Source organism: Cibotium barometz, chromosome 35, assembly GCF_041138505.1.
Source record: "Cibotium barometz isolate CiBa-2024 chromosome 35, ASM4113850v1, whole genome shotgun sequence".
NCBI classification, from domain to species: Eukaryota; Viridiplantae; Streptophyta; class Polypodiopsida; order Cyatheales; family Cibotiaceae; genus Cibotium; species Cibotium barometz.
Window position 1 is genome coordinate 43993169 of NC_141080.1, and position 25390 is coordinate 44018558.

The following is a 25390-nucleotide window of genomic DNA, read 5'->3' on the forward strand; positions in this document are numbered from 1 at the left end:
TGGAGGTGACTGCATATGGGCCCTACCTTTCCTTGGTTTAAAAGGATGAGTGTAGGTGGCTTCATATGGAAGGGCACTCAAGCCCATCCTTTGGATGTTCATGGGCGAATGTGTAAAGCCTATTACCACAAAGACCTTAGGAAAAAGAATGATAAAAAAATCAACGGCTCAAAAATATGTGGCACCATGTGAATTGCAAAGCTCACCACACAAGCATGGGCCAAGAGAAAAACAACAAAAGAGGTGCTTTACCAAAGTTTTAGTGAGGGCAGCTTGCAGTGTAAATAGTAACGGTAGTTCAAATCTCGACTCTGCAGGTTCCTGTGCATGCATTGTGTGTCAGCTTATAGTGATCAATATTATCAGTGAACTCTCTCCCCCCCCCCCCCCCCCCCCCCCCCTCTCTCTCTTTCTCTCTCTCTCTCTCTCTCTCTCTGTGTGTGTGTGTGCGCGCGCGCGCGCGCCATGTTGGGCATATCTTGAGCTACCCATCAAGATGTTAAGTGCACCTGCATGCCAAGATCTCCTCGCCTTTCATGGCTTACCTTCCTCTAAGTCTTCTTCCACTCCTTCTTCTCCAATGCCCAAAAGCCTATGCAGTTTGAAAAGCATACCCCCTCCTTTCTCCAAATTTGGAAACAACCCATCTCAATTCAGAAGGACCCAACTGCTAATCCACTGCCAGGCCATCAAGAAACCCCCCAGCATAGGAGAGCGTCCCAAAACAGACTCTCAAATCAGTATCGATTTTGACAATGAATCAGATGAAGTTCAAACCATCATCAAAATTAGTGCACCAGGGAGGCCTGGCCTGCTGCAAGTTGTGATCAGTGCATTAAAAGACCTAGGGCTGGGTGTGTCCAAGGCCACAGTAGACTATGAGAATGGGGTTCTCCGCGAGAAGTTCTGGGTGCAAGGCCCTGTGGGGGCCAAAATCCAGGATGCCAAAGACCTCAAGAATGTGCAGAGGGTCCTTTACAATGCAGTGAACGAGCCTGCCTTTGTGGCAAAGAAGGGTTCCAAGAGGCTGCCCCCTAAACTGTTCACCAAGCAGGAGCTCGCTCCTGAGGAATCGTTAGAATTCCGAAGGCGGACCGACCTCCTCTTTGGGCTTATGGATCAGTACCTCAAGAATGATGTCCTTTCCATCCAAAAGAGCATTGTAGACCATGTAGAGTACACTGTTGCCAGGTCTCGGTTTCGATTTGATGACTTTGAAGCTTACCAGGTACTCTCTTGTTTCTCTCTAGATCTCTTATTTAATTTTCTACTGATCTATGTGTAAGGTTACTGAGTGCTATGCGTGCAAAACGGATCATGTCAAAATATGACAAATGGTTGGAAGAACCTTGAAGACCGAGTTCTCATGTCAAGATACACTTAGTAAAACTTAAAAGTCTGGATAAATATAAGTGCAGTTTAAAAATGAAGATAAAAAATGTAGTGAACTAGGGGATGCTCAAGGGACAATGGCTGCAAGAGCAATGTTTTTTTGCTATGCTGCATGCAGCCCTGCTCCTTGCTATCACAGATCGACCAACACACTACAAAGCTGTCGCACATGGATGTGGGTACAGTACAGACTCTAAAGGGCAGGAAAATGTTACTCAAGCAGGAGGTACAACTCACTGGTTTTGCAAGCGAATGGGGGATTGGAACATCAAGGCAGGTGGGATGCTGACAGGATCATGCTACATTCCTCACACTCTTCCTTAATATTGAGCCTTCACTATGGCAGCCAGACAATTGAGGGCAGCAGTAGTGCACCTTTTGTTACTATTAGGCATTTGACATGCCCCGATAGAAACCTGTGGCTTTGACTTGTCATAATGAAGTCTCATTGCACTTCATAAGTAGGTTACTAGCCAAGTACACATGAAAGCAGGTCTTCATGGGCATGTACCAAAGCACAATAGCCTATAGGAGAGAAACAGGGCCTATTGCCTCCATTTCATAAGCAGGTTACTAGCCAAGGCACATGAACACAGCTCTTTATGAGGAAGTGCCAAGCACTATAGCCTATAGAAGAGAAACAGGGCCTACTTTGTTTGTACTATACCTGAAGTAGTGCACAAGACTTATATGGATGCACTTACAAGGGCTCACTTGGAGAGGCAATCACTTCTATCACTGCCAGATGATGTAGCTGTGCAGCCTCAAGAAGTGTGCCGGGGTCTGACAGAGAACATGAGTTTCTTTTTTACCATGCAAGATGATAAGGCAAGCCTCCTCGGATTGCTCCTCCAAGGTCTTTGGACAATGCTGCGATGTGCTTGGTGGAGTCACAATAAAACCACTAGCAGCCATCTTGGCGTGACGCTTTTTAGGGGTGAGGTGAGTCACCGAGGCTCCCCCTGTGGAAAAGAGATCCTTCTATTAGTTACCAAACTAAAAAGCCTTGTTGGCTAAGTACAAACTCAGCTCCATAGAGGGGAGTGATAATCAAGAAAATTGAGAAAAAAGGGGAAGGGTGCTCTTCTCCCCTTGTTGGCTACTCTAGGAGGAGAAGGCTACCTCATGCTTTTTTTTGGGGGGGGGGGCGGGGGGGGGCGTTGGGGAACAACCACACAGGTGGTCTATAGTGCCAAGTGGGCTCACTAGAGAAAAGGACCGTGTGTTGGACATGCCATCTCTAGCCCATTTTACTCCATTTTATGTCGCTTTTAATCCAGATATTTATTTGACGTAATTAGGGATTTTTCCCATATTATAGATATGTATATAAGCATGGACATTGTTCATTCATAATTCAATTCAATATTTCAATTCTTGGCTATCTACTTTCTCTTGTCTGATCTCTACTTGCTTCTGCTTCATATTCACATATTTTCACATGGTATCAGAGCTCTTGTGCTTCCACAGTTCCGCAAGAAGAGTTTTCAACTTGCGTTGTTTCTCCTTTGCTCGTTCGGTGGTTGTGTTGTGGATACGGATTTGTGGCATGCTCGCTTTGGGCATCTGAATTATATTGCTCTGCAGCTACCATCTTCTCGGTAGATGGTCGAGGGTCTTCCACCACTGAAACCCTCCCACTCCACTTGTGTGGCCTGTTCCGTCCATGTATTCTGCCTCCTTAAGGCTTAGTCCTGACTCCTGACTCTTGAGTCATGACTCATTTTGTATCTACTTAATTATTAATATGACTCAAAAGCTTACCATTTTAGTGTAAATTTGTGCTCATTTTGATGTACTTCCAAAGTAGAATAAGTGTAGAGTAGAAAAATAAATAAAAAAAAGTATTTTTTGAGTGCTGTTCCCTCCCCCGTCCCCCTGTTCCCTACTTATGGCCGTCCCCCGTCCCGTCCCCGTCCCCGTCCCCCATCACCGTCCCCCGTCCCTTGTGACTATGCATTATGGGCAGCCGACAACATATGATGACCAGCCGACAGCATATGATATTCATGGTGGGCAGCTGACAAGCATTTAAGGCATTTATGCCAGTCCTGAGCATTCAGCAAGGCTGGCCGACTGCAGCCAGGCTGGCCGACCTGCATCAGTACCCACATATAAATAGAAGCGCATCCCCCCATTCAATCCATCATCACATCTCAGATCAGCGTTTTCAGCCTCTCAACTCAATGCATAGATCATCGCATCTGAGTTCAGCAGCATTCAGTTCAGTTCAGTCCATCAGATCTGCAAAGGCATAGAGCATCCACCTCCCCAGTGTTGGAGAGCATCTGCATTTCATCATCAGATCAGCATCCCATCAGTCCCAAGCCATCCCTTCAGCGTTTCCTTCCCAGGAGACAAGGGAAAGATAGCGGGACGGTAGTTCATCCAACATATCAGTATGTTCAGCATATAGGCAGCATATTCAGCATATAAGTCATCATTCCTATCTCCTACATAGAGGGAAGCCGGCATCGAAGGGTGGACCTCAGCATTGAAGCAAGGAACAGTTCTCAGCATCATTATTCAGCCTATTCCTCTCATCCCGAGAAGGATATTCATCTAGGACAGCATCATAGATCTATTTAGATCTCATTGTACCCATTCATCTAATATAGCTGCATTGCATTCATTGCATTTGCCATTCACACTATCTGTCTTTTCTTAAGCATCATTAAGTGCAGTTTAGTTAGCCTAAGGTTGTGTTTATGACGGTCAAATCCCTCGCATGTCACATTGGTATCAAAGCGTTACAGGGTAAGCAGCCTTAGATCATTTTCATTCCATCAGTCATTCAGTCAGACATCATGTTAATCGCTTCCGCACAGTTAATCCCAGTTCTCCAAATCTTGCAAGCCACCCTTAGGGATTTTCCTTAGGTATGCATTAGTAACCCATCCATCTGCATTCTTGCACAGCATATAGGGTTGCACATGGCTTGCATAGCAGTCATCTTAGCAGTCAGTCTTGCATCTGCAAGGCATACATGTTTGCCCATGAATTCTCTGGGGAAGAATGACATCCATCATCAAAGGAGTACATAAGTTTTGGGCTTCAACTGGCAGCAGCAGCAGGGGGTTCTCTTCCACAGAAGAAGACGGAAGTTGGCTCCAACATCGCCTCAGGAGGTTCAGAGCTTCAGGAACGACGGAGATGGTAGGTGAAAGGTTCCCACAGACAGGTCAGGGGTGACTCAGGTATTTCCAAGTAGTTCATCCAGCATATCAGCATATTCAGCATATAGGTAGCATATTCAGCATATAGTTCATCATTCCTATCTCCTACATAGAGGGAAGCCGGCATTGAAGGGTGGACCTCAGCATTGGAGCAAGGAACAGTCCTCAGCATTAGCATTCAGCCTATTCCTCTCATCCCGAGAAGGATAGTCATCTAGGACAGCATCATAGATCTATTTAGATCTCATTGTAACCCATTCATCCAATATAGCTGCATTGCATTGCATTGCATTGACACTATCTGTCTATTTCTTAAAGCATCATTAAGTGCAGTTTAGTTAGTCTAAGGTTGTGTTTACGACCTCAGTCCCGGCAGAAGAAGTCAGAAGAAGGGGGTAGTGGTTCGGTGGAGAAGGATCACCGGAGGAGTCGAAAGGTTGCCAGGTATACCACCCAGCAAACAACAGTTTAGCAGAGGGGAATGTCACGTGCACACCCATCAGGTGTACAAGTGGCATGGCATCATCAAGCATTAATCAGACATCTAAGTATTAGTCAGGCATTTATCAGCATAAGTATGGGGGTGTTTTCATCACCAACATCAGCACCTTAGTCTTCATAAGCATGTAAGGTATTCATTATGGGCAGCCGACAACATATGATGACCAGCCGACAGCATATGATATTCATGGTGGGCAGCTGACAAGCATTTAAGGCATTTATGCCAGTCGTGAGCATTCAGCAAGGCTGGCCGAGACCTGCATCAGTACCCACATATAAATAGAAGCGCATCCCCCCATTCAATCCATCATCGCATCTCAGATCAGCGTTTTCAGCCTCTCAACTCAACGCATAGATCATCGCATCTCAGTTCAGCAGCATTCAGTTCAGTTCAGTCCATCAGATCTGCAAACGCATAGAGCATCCACCTCCCCAGTGTTGGAGAGCATCTGCATTTCATCATTAGATCAGCATCCCATCAGTCCCAAGCCATCCCTTCAGCGTTTCCTTCCCAGGAGACAAGGGAAAGACAGCGGGACAGTAGTTCATCCAGCATATCAGTATGTTCAGCATATAGGCAGCATATTCAGCATATAAGTCATCATTCCTATCTCCTACATAGAGGGAAGCCGGCATCGAAGGGGCGGACCTCAGCATTGAAGCAAGGAACAGTTCTCAGCATTAGTATTCAGCCTATTCCTCTCATCCCGAGAAGGATATTCATCTAGGACAGCATCATAGATCTATTTAGATCTCATTGTAACCCATTCATCTAATATAGCTGCATTGCATTCATTGCATTGACACTATCTATCTTTTCTTAAGAATCATTAAGTGCAGTTTAGTTAGCCTAAGGTTGTGTTTACGACGGTCAAATCCCTCGCATGTCACAGGATTACATGGCAGATTAGAGAGATCAGAGCACCCTTTGGAGGATTTCAGAGGCTGCACCTTGCAGAGGGTGAGGGTGATTGGTTTTCCAGCACGTGCATGGCACATAGAGCTTGCACCGGCCAAGGTGGCCAGGGAGAGATTTTGGCGGTTATGGATTTGGGAGTGCCGACCTCTCACGTGGTTGTAGTGGGACCCTGGAGAGTGGATGTGGCATGATCCCGCGGATCGGGCGGAGACTCTGGATGCCCCTTTCTTTGTATATACAGCGAGGCTCGGCCACAGGATCCAGATGTCAGAGATAGATGGCACACCGGCAACAGCAGCACACTGGCAGTCTCAGGGCCTATCACAGCGCTTCCTTTCAGATTTCTGGAAGAGGCTTTGGGATAGCTTTTGGCCAAGAAAGATCACTCTCTTCCTCTGGTTGACGACACACAGGAGTCTGGCAGTGGGTACTTGGCTGGTAGTCGGAGGGCGGCCAGCAGCTTGCCCGAGATGGCGGCCACCCCCAGGAGTCTCACCGACATTGCCTGAAGGCTCAACTGATTTGGCAGCGGATTCTCCGCATCTTTGCTATGGAAAGGGCATCGACCCGGATTATTACTTGGGGTACTGTCGCTTGGGCCACTGAGGCTAGAGTGGTCAAGACTTACGAGGAGGATGGGGGAGGCCATGCCCTTCAGGTCTCCCACCATCGTATTGCAGTAGTACCAGTCATAGCCCCACCTGCAGGTGTTTGGCGTCCAGGCTCATGCCAGCGCTGGGAGATTTGCAATAGCATAGCAGCTTGGCACATTTGGCGTGCTAGATGTAGCGAGGCCATCGAGGGTACCCACACTTCGCCGGTGAGACCATTAGGAGCATATGGCTCGACATCATTCACACTCTCCGCAGTCAGTGGGGGAAGCTACAAGGAGGTTCTGACCACATGCAGAAGCGGCGGGAAGCCTTCTTGAGACTTTGGAGGCCTGGACCTTTCCTCACAGATAGAGGCGGTGACCCCACTTGGCACTACAGACCACCTATGTGGTTGTTTTCCCCCCCTTTCCCTTTATGAGATAGCCTTCTCCTCATAGAGCGGCCAGCCGGAGGAGAAGCATCTCTCCCCAGTGCTTGCGAAAAATGATTTTTAAGCAAGTGAAAAAACCCCCTACTTCTAATTCAAGCCGGGATTTCTATTATAGGCCAGTTTTCAAATGGCGCCATGTCAAGTACGCCGGTTTTTCAAAGCCAAAACAACAATCATTTCGGTTTTTAAAAGAGAAGCTCTTAGCTAACTAAAAACCATTTAATAAACACAACTCTAAAACTAATCCTCTTTTAGTATGTTGCTAAACAAAGCTATTTGCATAAAATAACCACTCATAGTCGAGACCAACTCAAATTTCTTGCCGATTTCTCATTTTGTAGCCATTGAGAATATCTCCAAGAGTCCAATGCGAGTCCAATGCACAAAAAATAGGCAACCAAATTGAAGTCTGGACTATAGAAAACATCAATGAACCTTGCAAACAATGAAGATTATTAGTTTATTTTGGCCTCAGACATGGTAGGGGGTTATTATTTACAAGCTCAAAAGTAAGAAAAGAAAAGAGCGTTAACACCACACTCACCACATCTAGAAAAGAAAAAATATGCAAATGGACTGAAAAATCAAAGAGAGACTAGAAAAATGACAAAAAGATATGAGAGAGAGAGAGAGAGAGAGGAGTCAAAAGCATGGAGCTTAATATGTTACAAGAGAGAGAGAGAGAGGAACAAACACGAGTGAGGAGTGAAAAGCATGGAGCTTAATTTAGTGAGAGAGAGAGAGAGAGAGAGAGAGAGAGAGAGAGAGAGAGAGCGAGAGCGAGAGAGAGAGAGAGAGAGATTCGTCATCTTGGGTATCCGGTGGGTGTGGATGTGGACCCCCAAGCGCTTCTTGCTTGGATTTCTGCTCGGATCTCGGATAAATTTATGTATTGGAAAGCTCAAGGGTGGCCTATGCATGTGAGGGTTAAGGTAGCTCAGGTTATTATGCTTAGCATGATTTCCTATTTTTTGCCTTTGCTACCTTGGACGCACAAATCTCTTCTCCGTTTGGTTGCTCCCATTCGGTTTATGCTGTGGAAGAGGCAAGGAAATATTATGGGTCAAACATGGATAGCTTGGAATCACATTACGACGCCCAAAAGAATGGGTGGGGTTGCTTTACTGGATGTCCGCTTGCATATGGTGGCACGTAGGTGGGCGCTTTTTCAGGATATGTATTTGCAGGAGTAGCCTTGGGTATTCATGGCTCGTGACTTGATTGAGTTGGAGGGATTGTCACATGGACGGACACGTGTGCAGGCTTCATGGTGGGACATTGTGAATGCGGCTCATCCTGTCCGTATTCGCTCATCTCACATTTTATCGCATATTCTCCTTTCTTGGCATGAAGTTCTACTATTGGCTCGGTGGGATCCTGGTCATGAAAGACTACTTTTGAACTCTTTGCAGCTCGAAACATTTGTGGAGTCGCGTGTCATTGTTTGGCCAGACAGAGATGCTTCACGCATACGACTCAACCGCATGGTCAGGTTAGGCTTGGTTAGAATCCGAGATGCTGTGATACCTGGTCGTAACAGGCTATATTCGTTTCGTCGTATTCGGCAGCACTTTAGGGTTCCTCGGACATTTCAGCCACTATGGGTTGACATCATGCATGCAGTTGAGCCTTTTACTCCATTGCCTCAGCCATCTGCAGATCAGCCTTGGCTTGATTGGGCACTATGTAAATCTGGTGACTTGATATCACTTTCTGCTAACCAGGTCTATCATAAGCTCGTATCAGAGAAAGATTGGGTTTCAGCCAAGGCCAATAAGGTGTGGGGATTGCACAAGTCTAAATCATGGTGGCAGAAAACTCTTATGCATGGTTGACAGTCTAAACTCCCTTACCAAGGTAAGGTTTTCATTTGGAGGATGTTGGTGGGAGGGTTACCTACACGGGATCAGCTCAGCCGTCGTAAAATTACATTGGCCTCTTGCTTCTTCTGCACGACATGCACTGAAACAGTTATGCATCTGTTCATGAGTTGTCCAGTGGCCCGTCAGATTTGGTCTTTTGTCTCTCGCGTTTGGGAGGCAGTAGAGAGGTCTACTATTTCGGCTCATCAGTGGATATTTGGGATTTGTCCTCAAGTCATTACTTCGGGCAGTCACCTTGTGATATTCCATTTCCTTAGATGGACAGGACTTTGGCATATTTGGACTACACGGAATGGGTTAATCTTTGATTCCTTGTATGGAATACATGGGCACATTCTACGTATCCGCGGTTTGCTGCTTTGGTAGTTTTCTTCTCTTCTCTCAGCTCAGCTACTAGATGCAAATGTTATTTCGTTATGGTCTACGGCGGCTCGGCTGGCTCATCTTTGATGCTTTTATCTGGGATGCTTATTTGGTTAGGAGGCTTTCTTATTAGTGTACAGGTTTGCATGGTCATAATCCTTTAGAGGATCTTTTGTGGGGGGGTTTTTTGGGCCATAGGTTCTGTGTGAGCCAAGTGGCTGATGTACTTTCTTACATATAATATAAAACACCATTTCACAGAGAGAGAGAGAGAGAGAGAGAGAGAGAGAGAACAAATACGAGAGGAGTGAAAAGCATGGAGCTTAATTTATTGAGAAAGAGAGAGAGAGAGAGAGAGAATAAACAAGAGATAGGAGTCAAAATCATAGAGCTTGATATATTACAAGAACTTGCCCAATTCTAACTCTCATTAGAGAAGAGTTAAAGGATATTATTATCATTGACCACAATTAAGTGAAATAACTAATTAAATGGGCTACACACACATGCCAAAAGCCAACACACACACATACACATTCAAAACCAATGCTCACAAAAAAAAACAAATTCATTAAAATCACTCACTCACACATATAAACGTTAATGCTTGCTCACACCCACATACACACATTCACACAAATACACAAATACAAATACAAACACATTCATGCGCACACACACACACACACACACACACACACACACACACACACACACGCACATGCAAAAATAAATGTACAAAGCTACTCCCAAACAAGGGACAAATGTAGAGTGAAGGGATAAAAAGCCTCCAAGATTTGTTCACCCAATCGAAGACCTACAAAGAAAGAATAAACAATCTAAACGTTGCATAAAATAACATAGAAAAATAATTGAGTATAGTGCATATAGTGAAGCCCACCTAACACCTTCACCATAAAGATGTCTGCTTGTTTTTGCTCCACGTTTCCACAAATCTGCAAAATCAAAATCCTCGAACGAATCTGGGCCCTCAACAATAGATATTCTTTATGAGGTTCTGTATACTAAAACCTCTCTCACAATAAGCTGTACTACAGCATTGGAGCAATGCTATTCCAGCTAGGCTTAAAAGCATAGGATATTTCTCTCTCATTGTTTCATTTCTCCCAATAGCAATCCAAGTATCTCTAAGACTCCATTCTTTCCACTCCTTTGAAGCTTGAAACTTAAAGGTTTGATACTCCTTTTTTGTCTCAAAATCTCCAACTATAAAATCCAATTTCTTTCCTGTCCAATTCTTTTTTCTAACCCCATAAAATGATGCAAGCATGTCAATTTCAGGATTCCCAAATTGTTCAAAGGTCTCTTTACTAGGAGAAAAACTACAAGGTGCCAATCCCTTAAAGCAAGATAAGATGCTATTATTAGAAAAACGATCTTTCAAGTTAGCTATTACTGATTCAACAAAAGATCTCTTAAATGACATACAATTAAGAAAATCAAACCCATCTTGCTTCCTGTGGATATGAATGCTCCGATACGTAGAGCCTCGACTATGGGACTTACGGGTTCGGTCAGATTAGTTCAGTTAGTTAAGGCTTTTGACTACGTTAGAGTAAAAATATCTTGGAGGAATCACCCGTGCTTTCCGAGCGAGGGAAGTTTTTTCGGGTTCGGTTTTGGAATAACTGAGGGATTAGTCTCTTGTCCGGATATCCGTGGGCGAGGCCCCGAGTGAGGGACCCTGCCCCATGTAAGAAGTGCTACTTCCGCTTCTAGCACCCCTGAATTCGTTGCACGGAGGGGATAGGGATCTTTCAGCTGGTATCAGAGCAAATTGGCTAATGTGGATTAACAAATGTCAAAAATTTATGGAAGCTCGTAGAGCATGAAGTTGGCCATCAGGAAGCCCGTACTCTGGAATAATGGGAAACTCATGTCGATCTTCAGTACATGCATTCACATCAATTACAGGATCAACCAAAAAATATGACTCTAGTGCATTTATCTCAGTCTCAATGATTCCAACAACAGAGCTCACATCTACAAAGGTGTGCTGAAATACTTTGCTAAGAATTGCAAGTCTATCTAGAACATCAGCCAAAAAATATCTAGAACATTAGTCAAAAAATGAACATTGTACATGAACTCAAAGCTTGAGAGCGTCTGAAATAGAGTAACATTTTCAGTTCTTGTAAACTCCAAGAGTGCCTCATATGACTCACACAATTTTCTAATAGCCATTTGTTTGTTCAACCACCTTACCTTGTGGATGCGACTCATGTGCTAAATAGCACAATTAAACTCATCTTGTAGACTTTCTAGAGCTTTTTTCTTGATAGAACTTTTAGAAAAGAGTGTAGCAGTTGAATTTAAGTTAGCATCAATTTCTTGTGCAATACTAGAATCCTTTACAGCATCAGCCAAACATAAACTAGTCCTATGTGCAATACAATGGATTCTTGTCATGAATGGATTAGCTCTTTTCAAGCGGGTCGCTAATCCATTATGAAGCCCAACCATTGATGATGCACCATCATACCCAAAACATATAAGCTTATTCAAATCCAAGCCATATTGCACCATGAAATCTATGCAAGAGTCATACAAGCAAGATGATGTGCAACTTTGTAACTCCAAAAGTCCCAAGAACATTGTTACATGTTCATAATTTTCTAGGTATGATGCATAAACAATCAAATTTTGATTTGTGCCTATGTCGGTCGATTCGTCTAACATCAAGCTAAAAAATGGAGACTTTTTTAAGCTTTTCTAGCTATGACCTTAGTAAGGACTCACTAATATAATGCACAAACATTGCACAAGCTTTATCATTGTGATAAGCGTCACGTGGAGGAAAGAGCAACCATTAAAAATTAGCGATTTCAACACTTTGGGAAACTTAAAACATGAGAGATCTTACTTTGCCCCATGATGTGCAGCAGAAAACAAACTAAGCGATGCCGATTCAACTTTATCTTTGCTCCTTTCCAAAGTATCAGAAACCAAAACTTTATTAGGATCACACTTATATGCAGCAATCTGATGCGTTTTGGTCCCATCATGATCAGACAAAGCACTCACTTGAATATTTATTGAACCTTCCTTACCAAAAGGATTTCTACACTTGGCAACTTCTCTACAAAAAATGCAAAAAATATGGCCTACCTTGTCATCGAAAAAATGCCCAATCGTAGATGCCTACCCATGCTGGATTCCAATCCTTCCTAGCTTTCTCCCGACGATTTGCCTCAATCTCTTCAGACGAAAGCTTGACCTCACAACTTCCAGCTTGGGTGCCCGTATCAGAAAGACCACTTGAGAGCTCCCCAGAACTACCAAGTCTTCGCTTCTTGGACATGGAAGGCGTGTCCTTTTTTATAAAGCCACCCATGTTAAGTATGCTTGATTGGACAAAGTTTGCCATAGTTTGGACTCCTCACGCTGCAGCTGCAGAGAAGAGCAGACTTCGTGAAACGCAAGCGACTCGACTTGTGCAGTGTGCACGAAAGCCTGAACAGTACGCACGACTCGCAGAAAGTGATAAGGTTGGAACTTGGGCCCGTAGCTAATTTAGAAAGGGACACCCGGACAGGTTGACTCCCGACCATTTCACACGACCTGGGTAGAAACAATTCAAAAATATATAGTATATACTATGTAACTATATTATTATTAATATTATATATTTTTTAAAAGGTATATATATTCCATATTTTTAAAGTAAAGACATACTTATACATAACCCTTGAAAAAAAGGGAAGACTTTTGTCCTACCGTTTTAGGATCAAATTTTCTCCTTTTTGAAAGAGGATTAGACAATTTTTTTTTCCTTGAAGTCCAAAGTTTGCCTTGATAAAATACACTAAAGGGCGGTTTTTCGTGAGCGTTGTCTCTCCTCCTTATGATCACTTGTTTCCTGCCCTTATATGAGGTGAGTTTGTATTTAGCCCTTCGTGGTTGTACTTAGCCCTTTGTGGCTGTTTTCTCTTTAACTAATTGAAGGATCTTTTTCCTGGGAAAAAGAACTTGGTGGGCCTTGCCAATGAGGTGGTAGTTCAAGTGGTAAAGTGTTTGCTTAGGACCGAGAGGTCTTGGGTTCAAACCCTACTTGGATCTCCCGGCAGTATCGTCCTTCGCGCCCTCCAAAAAGCCTCATCGTCGACGTCACTCGTGCTCTGACCCCTTCCCTCCAAGAGGACTTTGGTGTAGTCGCTTTGCTCTCCGTGGTCGAGTGTAGCCGTCGCTCTCCGTGGTCGAGTGCAACCGTCGCTCTCTTCTGAGGGCCGTTTAGATGGACTTTGTAACTCTCAACACCTGCTTAGCTGGGACAATGAGCGAGTTGTAATGTTAACTAATAGTAGGATCTCTCTCTCAGGAAAAAAAAAAACTTGTTGGGCCTTTAGGCAATCCCAAAGGCAATGTCACTAGGACTCATGAAGATGGCCACACCTTGATCAAATTATTGGCCTACCACTGATCGCTAGCCAAGTGCCAACCGCTAGGTTCCAATGTGCCAACGGCCACATAAAGAAAGTGATCTTTCGCGGCTGAAAACTGTCCCACAGCCTCTTCTAGACATCTGAGAGAAATTGAGGAGGGAGTTGTGGCTCTGTTGGAGTGCCCTCAATCGTGGGCATTTGAATCCTGTGGCCTGGCAATGCGGTGTAAGTAAAGAAAGGGGTGCCGGGAGCCTCCTCTCTATCAAAGGGATCATGCCATGTCCACTTGCGTGGATCACACTGAAGCCGTGTGAGAGGGAGACCCTCCCATAGCCATAACTCCCAGAATCCCTCTCTTGCCGCCTTGGTTGATGGAGGGTCAATGTGCCAACTATGCTCATGGAAACCTATCCGCTATGTCAAGTTTGCCATGTGGTCCGATAGAGAAGGTGAGGAAGGTCCGGGATTGGGGCAAGACACTTGAGGGGATGGAAGAGTCAATGTCAAGGCTAAGTTTGTCCTTGCCCCATATCATAGTGAGGCTCCTCTCCTAGGCCTCTAGGGGAAGCTGTCTGAAAAGAAGCCAATCTCTGAGTGACCAAGCTGGGCCCATACTCAAAGCTCCTCATGATACGTGCGGACGGGCCCCCAACATATGACCACTGGGTGATCGGAGCAAGAGGTTCCATATCAAGGGCTGATGGAGGCGCTCTGATGATGAAACTGGAGTGGACTACCGAAGGGATAGCTTGAGGTGATCCCAAGTTTGTAGGAGGTTGGTTGTAAATTTGTCCTCACATGCAGGGCTAAAGTCGTGAGCTCACATCTCTTGAAGATCCATCTCATACTCTGGAGCTTTCTCATACTCTGGAGCTTGGGAACTCCCAAAATAGGGGTGCGGGCAAAAATCCGGGCTAGGAGAAAATCCTGCTCGCCACCTGGAAGAAGTCCACGAACTATCAACTTGCCCAGAGTCTCAATGATGCCTAGGCCCCCCTTGTGTGGAGGCTGGATGATCACTCTCTAGGCCACCTTGGCCCGCATAGGCCGCCCATCGCTACCAACCCAAAGAAAGTTGTGGATCAATCGTCGAACCTAACCAATGCAAGCCTGGGAAAAGGCCCATCAAGAGGTGATGTACCACAATGGCGAGAAGAACTTGGTTCACCACCACAACGTGGCCGGCTAAGGAAAGTCTGGTTGAACTCTAGTGTAGCAACTTCTTCTGAACGCTCAGAAGAAGAGGGGCTAATTGCTGCTTTGGAGAAATGGCGATACCAATCTGGCATCCAAGATAACGAATTGGAGTTCCGCTTGGGATCCACTAAAAAGCCTCAATTGGCCTCCAAGTTGGGGCAGGCGATTAACCAACCCATAATCCACACTTCTTGTGCTAGGTAATCTGTGGGCCGGATGCACAACAAAAGATCTTAATCGCATGAGCGAATCTCTGGAGATTGCCCTTATCTTCGGATAAGTAGGCTGAACTTTGAGTCAAGCTGCTGCTTCTGCGAGAGGATGAGAAGATGCAACCCCTTGTAGCTTTGTCTCCTATGTGAAAGAAAACTGCTCATGGTCTTGACAACAAACAAAAAGAGCAAAAGTGCCAGTGGGTAGCCCGAGAAAGCGGAAATCTGTCACCTTTGGCCTCTTCAATGAGAACTTGGCTGGCGGAATAGAGCACAGAAACACCTCGAAGCCACTCCTATGGAAATCCCATCCGGCACATCTTCCCCTCCAAAAGGAGAACTATCAAGTCTTGCTACCTCAACTTGGTCGAAGCGGTTGCCTCCCAAAAAGTGAAGATGTTGTTCAGAATGCTCCGATTCTGAACAAAACATGTCTGTGTGCCATGAATAAAATCGGGGAGGCAAGGCTGCAGTTGCAGGATGATGGATTTGGCTAAGATTTTGTATGCGGTCCCTAGGAGGGTGATGGGTCTCCACTGGCTCCATGCCAGGGAGGTTGTCGGAGGGATTGATTCATTTTATTCCCGAGGAGGGTGGTGATAGATTGGAGATTTGACCGTGGTCATAATCTTATTGAAAGCAGCTTTGAAGCCCCCTTCCATTAGATCCCAGTGAGGAAGAAATAAGGCAACAAGAAGCCCATCCTCTCCAGGGTGTTTGCCCCTAGGGAGTGCCATTAGAGCCCCCCCAAGCTCCTCTCAAGTAAAGGGTGTCAATAGGAAAGTCCGGAGAGCGGGGGGGACCACCTCTCTTGTATGTTGCCAAACTTGCTCATGTGCATCCATGATGTGAGAGGATAGGGGGCACCCGTGATGAGGAGGGAACGGAAGAAATCTGTGGCAATGGCTCGCACTTGGGGGAGATCAACTATGGATCCGTCCTGGCCTCACAATCTGCGGATACCATCCCTTCGTCTGTGTGGGCATGTAATCTCAAAGAAATTATCTCTAGCTTGGGTCAAAAAGGAGGTTTTAGCATGGTATCTGTACTCCACCCTCCACTCCTTAATAGAGCAATGCTTTGCATCGGTTGTAGCCATTTGGGCCTCAATCCACGGGCTATCTGGAGTACTCTCCTGAAGCCGTTGCGACAGGAGGCAAGGCCTTGATATATGCTCCTTTTCTGCTCTCTGAAGCCAGCGATTCTGCTTTGTGCAGCCTCCTGTAACAAACTGCTGATCTCTCCAAGGCCTACGTCCAAAGCCCTTGCAGCGGCATTCGCCAAGTGCTTCCCGGTTCCTAAAAGGTAGGTAGGTGGTATGGGCCCTCTGATTCTCTCCGCCCGCCGAAGATCACGCCGGTGTTGCCTATGGGGATGGTTGGAACTTGGGACCATAATAAGATAAGAGTTGAAAGGTCCCACGTTTTTCGGCTGAACCAGTGTGGAAATCCAGACTCTTCCAAATCTCATGTCATGTGCAAGACATGTGCATGCGCATTCTAGGAGCTAATCTCTAATAGGCAGCAGGAAAAGACACAAGGTTAGGGCATGAGCCAGGCTCAGTTGGGTGTAGGAGAACCCCGGAATGGAACAAAAGCCCATTGACGGCTGCAACTGCTGTTGCTGGCCGACACAGATGACATGTCAGGTAGAATGAATCTTCTGACCGACAGCAGGTCAGCCAGTTCCCTTGCATAAGATGAGCCTATGAAAGGCTATGCCAAGTTCATTGTTGATTCATTCAGTCCCTTGTGGGCTGAGTCAGTAGACTAGGCATAGATTAGGTGTCTTTTGAGGGGCAGCCAAAGACTTGCCAAGTTGTACATCCTTTTTGTACTATATGAATATATATATTGAAACTCAGCTCTCTCTCTCTCTTCTCTCCATCTCTTTGCTTGCATTTTGCATCAGGTTGTTCTAGGATGGTGTTTAGGGCTGAAAGAAGACTCCTAGAGCTTCCGCATGTGATATTGCTATCAGAGCTTTAGGCTGATTCTGAGATATTGTTGCTGTCCATGTCCCACTCCCCCTTAGTCACGTAAAAGCGATCATTATTCAAACACGGTATCCACGTTTTGCAATGGTAATCAAACTTGCGAGGAAAGATCTACGGGGCTATCACCTTCTTTGGCTAGATCTTCCAACCTTTTCAGAATTCCTTGAGGGGGGGTTCCCACCCTTACCCCTACTACAAGTTCTCCCCCACACGGGGCCAGGGAAAGTGGGGGTCCCCCCTAGGGGCCCTTACTGCATCGCGCATGGATGAAACCAAAGGCTTGCCAAGTTGTATATCCTTTTTGTACTATATGAATATACTGAAACTCAACTCTCTCTCTCTCTTCGCCCGTCGCTTCTCTCTGTTCGCCCGTTTGTGTGCTCTCCTCTCTCTCTCTCTCTCTCTCTCTCTCTCTCTCTCTTCGCCCGTCGCTTCTCTCTGTTCGCCCGTTTGTGTGCTCTCCTTCGCTTCGCCTCCTTTCCGGCTGCCTCCCGCCTTCCCCTCCTTCACCGCCTTGCTTCTCTCTCTCTCTCTCTCTCTCTCTCTCTCTCTCTCTCTCTCTCTCTCTCTTCACCCGTCGCTTCTCTTTGTTCGCCCGTTTGTGTGCTCTCCTTCGCTTCGCCTCCTTCCCGACTGCCTCCCGCCTTCCCCTCCTTCACCACCTTGCTTCTCTCTGTTCGCCCATTTGTGAGCGCGCGCTCTCTCTCTCTCTCTCTCTTCGCCTGTTGCTTCTCTCTGTTCGCCCGTTTGTGTGCTGTTCTTCGCTTCGCCTCCTTCCCGGCTCGGCCACTCAATTTGCCCATAAGTTGGGCTACAAGACCCCAAATCTGCTGTGCAATGCTGCACCCCCATAGACAATGTTGTACGGACTCAGAATCTGCCGCACATCTAGGACTGGAAGATGCTACACCGAAAACTGATGTCCACTGATTGGTGGGGAGACCACCATGTAAGAATAACCAAAAGAAATGAGAGATCTGGCTCCTTCTGTATGAGTGCCAAAGTCTATGCCAATATCTGCGCTGTATCACTGGAGAAATATCATAGCTCTCCCAATGAGGCCTGAGAGGAGGGATCCTATGCATATGTTGAGTGAGGAGAAGCCTGGCATTCCGAACAGTGAAACTGAAAAAAGGAAGGCTTTTCAAAGGATCGAAGGCATCAATCCACTCCCACTCTCTTGGATCCCACTGAAGATATCTGATAGGACTGCCACCATATAGCCACAAACACCAAGAGCCATGAGTCACTATCAGAGGAGAAGGGTCGATGAACCAATGCTTCCCCGAGCGACCAACAATCCTCACTGGACTAAGCCTAGTGTTTGGTATGATCTCCTCCATACTACATCTCCTCAATCTCCCACCAGGCATGGTAGAATACATGAGGAAATCTGTATCCTCCTGGCCTGGCAGAGATATGCCTATCCTCGAAAAAACTCCCAGCCAACTCGGATGATAGTCTCCGTGAAAGGTCCCAGAAAGCCACTCATGCGGAATAGCTGCATCAATCTGATCAATACGAATGCGAGAGCCCCTAAGATGCTGAGTGGATGCAACTCTCCGATCCTCCGAAAGACTCTTAAAGGTCTTCCAAGCAAAAACTGTGTATGCGCATCTCTCCCATCCTAACCATTGCATATAACGAGATGCACCAAGTGACTGACTAGCCTTATCCCTAATAATGAACTCGTTCCACATAATAGGTTGTCGGTTAGCCTCGTCCAAAGACCTAGGAAGCCTTTGTTGCAAAAAATATCTCATGCTTCTCCATGATCTGACAATGGCTGCAATAAGAGGGGAAGATGGTTGTCATGTGCACAGTGGGTATCTACCGTGTGCTATACGCATGCAAGACTAGTTTCGAGGCTTGGGGAAGCTTGGAACTAGGCAGGCTGATTGACGAGCTGAGTTAGGGATATACTAACGGGCGGGCACCCAAGTATGGACGGGCGGGTGGCCAAGTGTGGACGCCCGATGACCGGCCAAGAGCCTATAAAAGGGTGGCCAAGGTTAGTTATTGTAATATAGAGAGTCTCGCGAGTTTGTGAGAGCTCTATGGTCTTGGAGCCTGGATCTAGTGCAGACGTGCACCTGCTTTATGCAGCCGAGGCCAGCAGCAGTCTCGAGGTCCGCGAGGGCAGCTTCCTGGCGGTATGGGACGTCGCGAGGAGGAGATTGGTCGGTACGTCAACCTAGTTAGCTCAGCTCGTGGCTCGGTGGGGACAGCCAAGACTGTGGGCTTGCCCACGGCTGTCATGGTTGGGAGGTGAGTCAGGCCTGCACCCCCTTGCTTGTTTGTTTGTTCGTTTGTTTGCAGGATTCGAGTTTCGAACCAAGATCGATCACGAGGGGATCCGTGGGGATTTGACAGTGGTACCAGAGCATACCTCGTGAACAAGCAAGTCGGTAGGTAGAGAAGAAGAGGTCGAAGAACGGTATGTGTTAAAAAAAACTTGCTGTTTTTTCTGTGCATACTGCAGTTTTCAGATTTGGTATGTGTTTTTCCTTCATCAAAGACACCCATGTTGATGGGAGAAGGTAGTTTAAGTAGGGTTGATTGCTTTTGCAAAGAAGAGCCTGTTTTGTTGTGCAGTCGCATAACCTACAGGGAGAGAAAACAGAAAAAAAAAGCATGATGCTTTTCGTTGTTTTTTGGCGCATGAGAGAGAGAGCGAGCGAAGGATTGGTTGACGTGTTGCTGGCGGGTGTGTGTATGGGCCGCAAGAAGCCCTGTAGGCAGGCGCCTAAGGCCATGTAGGCCTGCGTAGCCAGGCAGCCAGGCGCCTAGGCTTGCGTAGCCAGGCCTACGCAGCCTAGCGCAGGCAGCCCAGGCCAGGCCGGTGCCCAGGCCAGGTCGGCGCCCATGCCAGCACTCATGCCAGGCAGCCGGTGCCAGGCCACGTACAACAGGTTGGCGCCCAGGCCACGCACAGCAGTCTGGCGAAGCGCATGCTGGCGGACAGCGCTCGAGCGAAGGTGCAGCCGACTGCAGGTGACGTCAGCAGTCCACGGCGGGTTAATCCAGGAGAGAAAAAAAAAACAGAAGTAAAGCTTACGTTTTTTTTACAAGCTTTCGTTTTTTTTTAAAAAGTTTAAATTTTTTATAAAAATTTAAAAGTCATCTCTCCTCCAAGGTTTCAAAGGATTCAAGATGTTTATTTTTTTTAGAAAAGAGAATATATATATCCATATATATATATATATATTAAAATATATATATATATATATATATATATATTTATTCAAAAAAAAAAACACAAAAGCTAAAGCAAAAGCTAAGCCTAGCTTTTCGAGATTTTTTGGCTTTTGGGAAACCTTTATAAACCCCCTCACGTGGGCTTCTTGCCACACATCTCTCGAGTTCTCAAGTTCTCAAGTTTTCAAGCTCTCAAGCTCTCGAGTTCGTTCGCACTTTCATTGTGCAAAGATCGAATTTTCTCTCCGCGTACCCTCTTCACGATGTCGACCCAAGAATCAGAGTTGGAGCCCCTCGTGGAACGCGAAGGCTTGCCGGCTACGGAAGGCACTGATGCCGATCTTTTTGACGAGTTTGTGTCAAAATCAGATTTCCAAGAGTTCAAAGTAGCTCTCGAAGCTTCTTCGACGGAACGTCAGGCACAAATCGCAGCCCAGATGCAGGCTTTGCAGAACTCCATCGCTCTATTGACCACTACCCTCTCTACTTTCTCGGATATGGATACCTTGGCTTCAGCTTTAGGTCCCAACATTACTCTGGAACCGTTCGGGGGCGAGCAAAAGCAACGCACCAAGGAGATCGTGGACACGTGGCTACACAAGTGGCAAGTTCACTTTCAGTTTCATCCATATGATGATGGAAAGAAGATCCAGTTAGCAGCAGGTTTCCTGTCCGGCAAAGCTTTGCTTTGGTGGAAGGAACTGAATCCAAAGCCAACGACTTGGGCACAATTTGAAGATATCTTCAAGAAAGAATTCCTCAAGAAAGAGGATGACTACGATGTTGTTGCCCGGTTTTCAGCTTTGACCATGACCTCGCAGCACCTCACTTATGAGGTCTACCTCCAGAAGTTTCGTGACTTGCAGATGAAGGCTACAAAGATGGATCCCACTACTCTTTTGGGGTTTTTCGTAGCTGGTTTACCAGACTCGTACCGATTACAGGTTAAAAATAACAAATGTAAAACATTGGACGAGGCCATTCATTCAGCTCGTATCTATGATGATACGATGGTCTCTTCCAAGTCGAAACCCGTTACCGAGCAGGGGAACAAGCATAAAAGAAAGTTCTCCGCACCTATGGCTAACACGACTGAAGGCAAGTCTTCGGACCAACCTTCGAAGAATTCCAGTTCGACACTAGCGAAGAAGAAACGACTCCTTAGAGCTCTGAAGCTCAAGAAGGAAGGATGTTGTTTTATCTGCGAAGAAAAAGGACATATGCGTAACGAGTGCCCAAAGCAAAAGGGTACCAAGTCAAACGCAGGACCCAAGCCAAAGGCAGCTAACCAGTTGTCTTTGACAGGTACGTCAATTACTGTACTTTCTCGCCCTAGTACTTGTTCTGATTGTCTGTTCAATTCTAAGGTATTTGGCATGCATGATCTTCTCTGAGTTTATGGAGAAGTGAATGGCCATAAAATTCACATTCTTTTAGACCCTGGCAGTTCGCATAACTTTGTTAACTACAAACTTGTGCAGAAATTGAGTCTTGATACGACACTCAGCGACCATACCTATGAGGTACGTCTACCTACAGGCAGACAAGTTTGGGATCGCAAGGTGGAGATGCTTCCAATCCAGATTCAGGACTACAAAGATACTCTGGAATGCTATGTCATGCATCTGGAAAATGTAGACTTGTTATTAGGGATTGAGTGGTTTAAGACTCTTGACGTCCAGATAGATTGGTCTAGTCATATTTTTTCTTTTCAGCATAGGGATACCAAGTATAGTATTTTAGGTGATTGTATCCATCCCTCTCAGGGACCTCTTGTAAATACTATTGATTTTGGAAATATAATGGATTCTTCTTTGTACACCGCTTTCCATTGTATCTTGATTCCACTTTCTTCTTTTCTCATCCCTTCCATGGATGTGAATGAATTAAGTGTGTTTGAAAGCAAAGGATTACAGAAGATACTTGATTCGTTTCAAGATGTATTTCCTAAGGAACTGCCATCAGGTTTACCACCTGAACGGGCAGTAGATCATCGTATTGACTTGATCCCTGGTGCTCATCCTATGAGTATTCCACCTTATAGGATGAGCCAAGCTGAGGAAGATGAGTTGGCTAAACAACTCGAAGATTATCTGAGGATAGGCCAGATCCGTCCAAGTAAATCACCTTGGGGTGCACCTGTGTTGCTTAGGAGAAAGAAGGACAATACTTGGAGAATATATATAGATTACAAAAGATTGAACAAGTTGACTATTAAGAACCGTTATCCTCTCCCTAGATCAGATGACCTAATTGACCGATTAGCAGGAGCGAAATATTTCACGAAGATAGATTTACGTACTGGCTATCACCAGATAAGTATTCATGAAAGGCATGTCGAAAGCTAGGTATGGCCATTACGAGTTTCTCGTATTACCTTTTGGGTTAACCAATGCTCCAGCCACTTTCCAGCAAATGATGAACGATCTTTTTCGTGAACATTTGGGAAAATTTGTGGTGGTGTTCCTGGATGATATTTTGATATATAGTCGTACTCTCGAGGATCATGTCAGACACCTCACGATTGTCTTATCTATTTTAAGAGAGAATCGACTATATGCTAAATTGAGTAAATGCGAGTTCTTTATGGCCGACATCATTTACTTGGGACACAAGATCACTAGAGATGGATTGAGCATTGACTATGACCGAGTTCAGAAGGTTTTGGACTGGCCTATACCGCGAATAGTGAAACAACTTCGTTCTTTTCTCGGTTTTGTAGTTTTTCTTCGGAAATTTGTAAAGGGAGTACTCTCAGCTCACACTACCGATGACCGACTTATTGAAAGGTCGTGGACGTAAGTCCAATCAGCCTATCACTTGGAATAACGATTTGGATATGGCCTTCAGACTTTTGAAAGATAAAGTCAAGGAAGCACCTATCTTAGCATTGCCTGATCCTAGTCGGCCTTATGTTCTTGAAACTGATGCCAGTGACTATGCTATCGGGGCTGCTTTATTTCAAGATGGTAGACCGGTTGCTTTTGAAAGTAAAAAGCTAGACGACACTCAATCTCGTTGGCCAACCCTTGAGAAGGAGCTTTATGCTGTGATTCATGCTCTCAAGGTTTGGAGACATTATTTATATGGCTCCAAGTTTGTGGTATTGACTGATCATCAGTCAATCAAGTATGTGTGTGATGCGGATGATTTGAGAGGCAGGAAAGCTCGTTGGGCAGAGTTAATGCAAGATTTTGATTTTGAGATCCGTTATCGGAAAGGGTCCATGAATAATATTGCAGATGCGCTTAGTCGGATTAGAGAGGTGAATACTTTGTCGTTCACCGAGATTTCTACTGACTTATTTCAGTCATTGAGAGGGCTTTGCAGGACTGATAGTTATTTTGGTCCATTTTGGCAGAAGATCCAGGACGGGAGCTCATTGATTGACCAAGACTCGGTGACTGCGCAGTCTACCATTCAGGCTGCAGGAGGTCAGTGGATGATTCGGAATGGTTTACTATTCCGTAACGACAAAATTTGTGTACCACAGATCCCGGACATTAGGTCCAAGATTCTGAGGGAGTGTCACGGGTGGCAAGTTCGCCATGGCTCAACGCATCATGCCAGTAGGTTCTGTGTAAAAGATGCTCCCCCCTTCTGCTGGACACCCTGGGGTACATAGGACGCTATCATTAGTGAAACACACTTTTTATTGGCCGAAGATGAAAGGGTATGTAGAAGATTATGTTCTCAAGTGTTAGATTTGTCAGGCAAATAAAGCTGAACGCTTTAGACAGGCTGGGTTGTTGCATCCTTTGCAAATCCCAGGTAATAAATGGGAAAGTATTTCCATGGATTTTATTACCGGATTGCCAAGAACACATCAAGGCCACGATTCTATTTGGGTTGTGGTAGATCAAAATGGCTAGATTTTTACCAACCCGGAAGACTATTACAGCTACGCAATTAGCTCGGCAGTTTATCGAGCAATTGTTTAGACTGTACGGGTTACCGCAGGACATAGTCAGTGATAGGGACTCTAAGTTTACAAGTGACTTTTGGAAACTTGTTTTCGAGAAGTTGGAAACAACTTTGAATTTGAGTTCCTCTGATCATCCTCAATCTGATGGCCAGACTGAAAGAGTGAATCAGATTTTGGAGGATATGCTTCGAGCATATGTATCCAAAAGACAGAGTTCATGGGAGGATTATCTTCCTATGTTAGAATTTGCATATAACAGTACTAAGCATACGAGTACAGGGTTTAGTCCTTTCATGCTTATGTATGGTTTTCAACCAAGATCACCTGTTACAGTAGGATTCTCAGGACTTCAGCATGATGCAGCACGTAATTTTTTGCAAGATATGCAAGAAATGTTACAAGTTGCGAAGGAATCTATTAGAAGTGCTCAAGACCGAGACAGGTTTTATTCTAATAGACATCGTTCACCCAGAGAGTTCTCTGAAGGAACGATGGTGTATTTGTGAGTTCCAAAAGATTCCGAGACTTTACGAACAGGCAGATCTCCGAAATTATCCCCTAGATACTGTGGACCATTTCGTGTTACACGACGGATTGGTTCAGTTGCATATGAATTGGATTTGCCTTCTCATGTGAAAGTTCATCCTGTATTTCATGTCAGTAGACTTAAGGAAGTACTGGGTGGAGCAGATTAGTTAGTTACTCCTCAAGAAATCATAGATGTCCAGGACATGACATTTATTCCGCACGAACCTGAAAAGATTCTTGGATTTCGTGAATGAAGATTGCGTCATACGCTTATCACGGAATACAAGATCAAGTGGAAGGATCGTGTTGAGGAGGACGCTACATGGGAGACATTGACTTCTCTTCAGAGAGATTACCCTGGCTTTTTTAGTGAGCTCAGGAGTGAGCTCTTAGAGGAAGGGGAGTATGTCATGTGCACAGTGGGTATCTACCGTGTGCTATACGCATGCAAGACTAGTTTCGAGGCTTGGGGAAGCTTGGAACTAGGCAGGTTGATTGACGAGCTGAGTTAGGGATATACTAACGGGCGGGCACCCAAGTATGGACGGGCGGGTGGCCAAGTGTGGACGCCCGATGACCGGCCAAGAGCCTATAAAAGGGTGGCCAAGGTTAGTTATTGTAATATAGAGAGTCTCGCGAGTTTGTGAGAGCTC

At 45.5% G+C, this 25390-nt stretch overlaps 1 protein-coding gene across 2 annotated transcripts in view; it reads left to right on the forward strand.

The window, feature by feature from the left end:
* Window positions 1-258: 258 nt before the first annotated feature.
* The window catches only part of LOC147618486 (uncharacterized), a 129660-nt gene continuing 104528 nt past the window's right edge, over window positions 259-25390 (forward strand). Inside the window, exon 1 of one of the 2 annotated variants that reach the window (XM_086774916.1) lies at window positions 259-1228. In XM_086774916.1, the coding sequence (XP_086631042.1) occupies window positions 497-1228 (732 nt within the window). In that variant the 5' untranslated portion in view covers window positions 259-496. The remainder of the gene's footprint in view (window positions 1229-25390) is intronic. The other variant, XM_086774917.1, reaches the window with a different exon arrangement.